Below are 4533 nucleotides of genomic sequence, written 5' to 3'. Positions count from 1 at the left end.
ATTCTTAAGCCTAAGCGAGCAAATTATTTTCAATGGGCTTCAAATCCATTAGTGATTCATTGATTCAGCACAAGATACTTATTCGAGAGTGTTAACACACTCTTTAATATACTTTTCCTAATTAGATAAATATTTTTTTAAGAAAATCATAAGTATTCTTAACATATTTCTCTGTCCACTTAATTACATTATTAGAAAAATATAAAATTACAAGCAAGATTCATTAAATAAAAAAAATAAAACACAAAATTTTATAATTTTTAATAAATTTTGATTAATATCAACAATACGTTCAATAAACTGTGATAAAACATGTTAATTAGTAACATTTTTCATAATTAACCTTGTTTATTTGTAGAAATAATAAATCTTTGGGAGCTAGAACTTGAAAAACACCATTAACTTAAAACATATTGGTGAAAAAACAAAACAGTCTATTCGCATTTAGGAAACCTGAAACCTCAATTAAACCGTTCTTTATTTGAGAATACAATAAGCACTGGCTCCAGTGGCCTCCATGTAAATATTTACATAAAACTTCAAGTATTGAAGCATCCATATGAACCGTATACACAAGAAACATGCATATACTACATATGAAATAAGGGACCAATATTGATTAGGCCATCATTTGGTAAAACTCATCGAAATCAAGGACCCCGTTGTGATCAATGTCAAAGGCATCAATCATGGTCACACACTCATCATAGGATTTGTCATCACCAAGGCGATGCAACATCCTTTGCAACCCTTTCGGGGTGATGCAACCACTCCCTTCTTTCTCCCACACAAACATCTCAAAAGCCCTTCTTAGATCCCCCTCATCATCATGATCATCACCAACATCTCGCTTCATGAGCTTGGTGAAATCCTTGAAGTCCAACAAGTTGTCCCCATCGGAATCTAGGTCATGGATGACCCCTTCAGCCTCCTCATGAGACATGTGATCCCCAATGGACCCAAAATATGACCTTAGCTCATAGGCCGAGATTTTCCCATCTCCATCATTATCAAAGTGACGAAAAGCCTCCATTAGCCCAGTGATCTCTCCATTGTTTGACATGGGGGATCTTGGACTTGGAGAATTACTAGATAATGAGTTATTGGAGGAGGATCTTGATCTTCGGCGATGAAGACTAATTCTTAGAGTTTTGTTTGAGAACCACTTTGATGGCTTGAGAATTCTCTCGCTAGCCATTACAAATATCGAATTAATATGAAAATTGAAAAGGCAAATGGCCTCTCTTAACACATAAATAATATTGAGTGACGGGAACACTTTAAATAGCTTTTAATATAACGTAAGAGGCACACGAAAGGATTGAACGTGAGTGTATGATGATGTATTAATGAGGAGAACTATAGCTTTTGAGGGAGTTGCTATGAAACTGCCTGGGGGGCAGCAACAAATTAATCAATGTCAATAAAGGTTACGTAAGTCATGTTGGTGGGAAGGAAATTGCATGGTAGTTTCCTAGTGGGTCCCAAAAGTGGATGGAACAGAGTCATGAATTTATGTTTATTTTCATTTTCATCTCGACACTCTAAGTGGAAGGGGTGTTTGGTTTGAGTGTTTTCTATTTTTATTTTTACTAAAAACAAAAAATGATGATGAAAATATATTTGATTGGATTTTTGAAAATTTTCAGTACAAATGGAAACAAGAAATATGAAACAACTAGAAAATGAAAATAATAAAATTTTATTTTCAATGTTTTCAGTTGAAAACAAGAATATCATTTTGGCTAAAATGAAAATGCATTGGAAAGGAATGTAATTTTAAGTAAATCTAAAAATATATAAAAAAAAAACAAGAAGTCAATATATCATAAATTTTCAGTGTTTTTATTTCTTGAAAACAGAAAATAAGAAATCAAATCAAACATATTTTTAGAATTTCTAATCTTTTGAAAATGAAAAACAATTTTCAAAAAATGAAATCTAAAATTAAAAACAAAAAAAAAATGCAAATCAAACATACTCTAATATACTCCTGCTGATGGATAAGAAAATATAATAATCTTATTTGCTGAAATTATATATAAATAAATTTAATTAATTTTATCTTATTCAATATTATTATTTTTAGCATATTTTTAATTTAATTTTTATTTTTAATAATTATTTGTTGTTTATGATAATAAATTTTAATAAATAATATTTTAAAAATAATCTTATTTATTACTTTAAGATTAATAAAATTAAACTATGTCAATTAATTTTTTCAATTAGTATAAAATTAATTATTTTTATTTATATATAACACAGAAGAACCATTTAAATTTATTTACACGTCTTTAATTTTTCTCTTTGTACTTTTTTCCTTTTTTATTATATGTCATTTATTGTACATTTATCATTTTGTCAGTTTCTCTTTTTTATCTCTCTTCCTACGTATATACACACTATAAGCGGTCAATCGACCATCTTATGATTATTATATTTTATTGTTATAATTGGAGTAGAGTTAGTTTGTTTTAACTTCTATTGACCTTATTTTTTTCCTTAAAAACAAAAGTCGAGGCAAACACATTTTTTTGAAATCGTCTTGAAAAATTAAATACTTTATTTTAAAAAAAGGAAAACAGCTATTTTTTATATAAAATAAAACTAAGTGAATGAACATTTAGAAAAAGTAATTTTCTCCCCTCTCTCCGCTCCTTACTCCTCTCTCCCTCTCTACTTTCACACTCTCTCGTCTGTGTCCTTTTCCTTGCTCTCTCTCTTTTCCCGTTCTCTTGAACTATCTCTTTTGAAGTAAAAGAAATGAAAATGGTCAAACAAAATTTACTTTATTTTTAAAGTTTTATTTTGAGTTTCACTTTTAAAGAGTGTTTACAGAAAAGAAAAGAAAAACAGTTAAGTCCTATATATATAGCCTACAAAATAATATCATAATAAAATAAAGAAAAGAGAAAAATACTGCTATTGATTCCAAGGAATTGATCAAGTGGAAAATAATAGGATTTCCTTTGGGTTCAATGTAAACCGAGGTATCATTTGTTTGCTATTATATTTTGACTATAAAAAGTATTGCTATATTCAAAAGAGAAAGTTTGTTTTTAAGTTAAATTATTACTCTTTTAGTTCTTTTATTTTTAAAATTTATTTAATTTAGTCAATTTGTTATTAAGATGTTCAATGTGGCCTTCTAATTGTTAATATATATGCAATGTGATCCTTTTGTTTCTTTTTCACTAAAGATCTTGTCTAGCCCAATGAAAAATAGACATATCACTGCCAATTAAGGTAACGCTATAAGTGAGAAAATAGACTAAAAGAACTATATTGAATATAATTTAGTAATTAAAGGAATACGTTAAACATTTTAACTATAGAGAGATTAAAAGAGTAATTTAGTCTTAGGTTCAGTTTGATAAGCCTTGAGGAACAAAATAGGAAGAATAACTCAGGACAAACCTTTAAGTTGTAAGATAATTTTTTATCTTGTGAATTGTTTGATAAACAATAAACATCAATTTCTTAGCAAAATAATGCAGAAGTAAGAAAAATTTGTGAACTGCTATTGAAAATTAAAGACAATTGGTTTTACAAGGTTCAAAATCCCGTTAAATGCATTATTGATAGCATTTACGGGAACTTGGTAAATGTTAAACTTGGTTTCACGGGAGTTTTGAAACTCTTGAAAAATATCATCATTATTTATAGGTATGCAATTTCAAAAGAATAAATTACTGTTTTAATTTCTGAAAGTCTATAACACTATTACATTGGTCTATGAAAGTAACAATTTCAAATAAATTCCTGAAAAGCGTCCAAAATTTTAAAATTATATGTGTGTGTGTGTTTAGGGACGAAAATATATGGTCAAGTATAGGGACTTAGATGAAACAACTAACAATTTCATGAATTTATTTAGAATTTTCTTAGTTTCTGGGATTAATGTGACAGTGCATTAAGGGATGAAAATAGTGATTTATTCTTTTTAATACTTAAGAGATCTTGGCAAACTATCATTGCTACATTAGTTTCTCAAAATAAGAAAATTACAAATATGTGTCTAAAATTTCCAGAATTGTTTCATCGAAATCTCTCGCTTACTGTCATTTTGATTTATACATATATTAACATTGTCACTTAAGTCACATTTTTTTTTAACTTTATGAACTAAAATGACATTGTTATACACTTTTAGGAATTAAAATAGTGGTTTATTCATTTTTTTTTCTTTAGAAACTATAAGAAAGAAGAAGAATAATACTTCAACAATAAAATTGACAATTTAATATTTTAAATAAATAATAAATAAGGTAATAAAGATATACATAAAATAAATACAAACATTATTGGTGAAAAATATCATCATTATTTATAGGTATGAAAATGAATGCTGTACCATAAGTTAGATGAGAACAATACAATTCTATCGATGTCCACATATCATGGTTATTAAAAAGTAATTGAAAGTCTTGCGGTTTCCATTTAATATTTTTTCCAACAGGTTCCTCAAAAGCAATTATATGTTGTTTGAGATCTTATCTTTGGACTTAAATATATTTTTAAAAAAGGTTC

General features: G+C 27.6%; 1 protein-coding gene across 1 annotated transcript; it reads right to left on the bottom strand.

The window, feature by feature from the left end:
- Nucleotides 1–413: 413 nt before the first annotated feature.
- LOC114389446 (probable calcium-binding protein CML41) lies at nt 414–1309 on the bottom strand. Its single transcript, XM_028350123.1, has one exon. It carries the CDS (start codon nt 1196–1198, stop codon nt 620–622), a length of 579 nt encoding a protein of 192 aa, XP_028205924.1. The 5' UTR covers nt 1199–1309; the 3' UTR covers nt 414–619.
- Between the last annotated feature and the right edge of the window lie 3224 nt (nt 1310–4533).

Source organism: Glycine soja, chromosome 16 (genome assembly GCF_004193775.1).
Source record: "Glycine soja cultivar W05 chromosome 16, ASM419377v2, whole genome shotgun sequence".
NCBI lineage: Eukaryota > Viridiplantae > Streptophyta > Magnoliopsida > Fabales > Fabaceae > Glycine > Glycine soja.
The sequence above is the reverse complement of the archived record's forward strand: the minus strand, read 5'-3'. Positions and strand labels throughout refer to the sequence as shown.

Excerpts from the sequence above, each read along its gene's own strand:
- LOC114389446 (XM_028350123.1), bottom strand. The coding sequence starts at position 1,198 with ATGGCTAGCGAGAGAATTCTCAAGCCATCAAAGTGGTTCTCAAACAAA.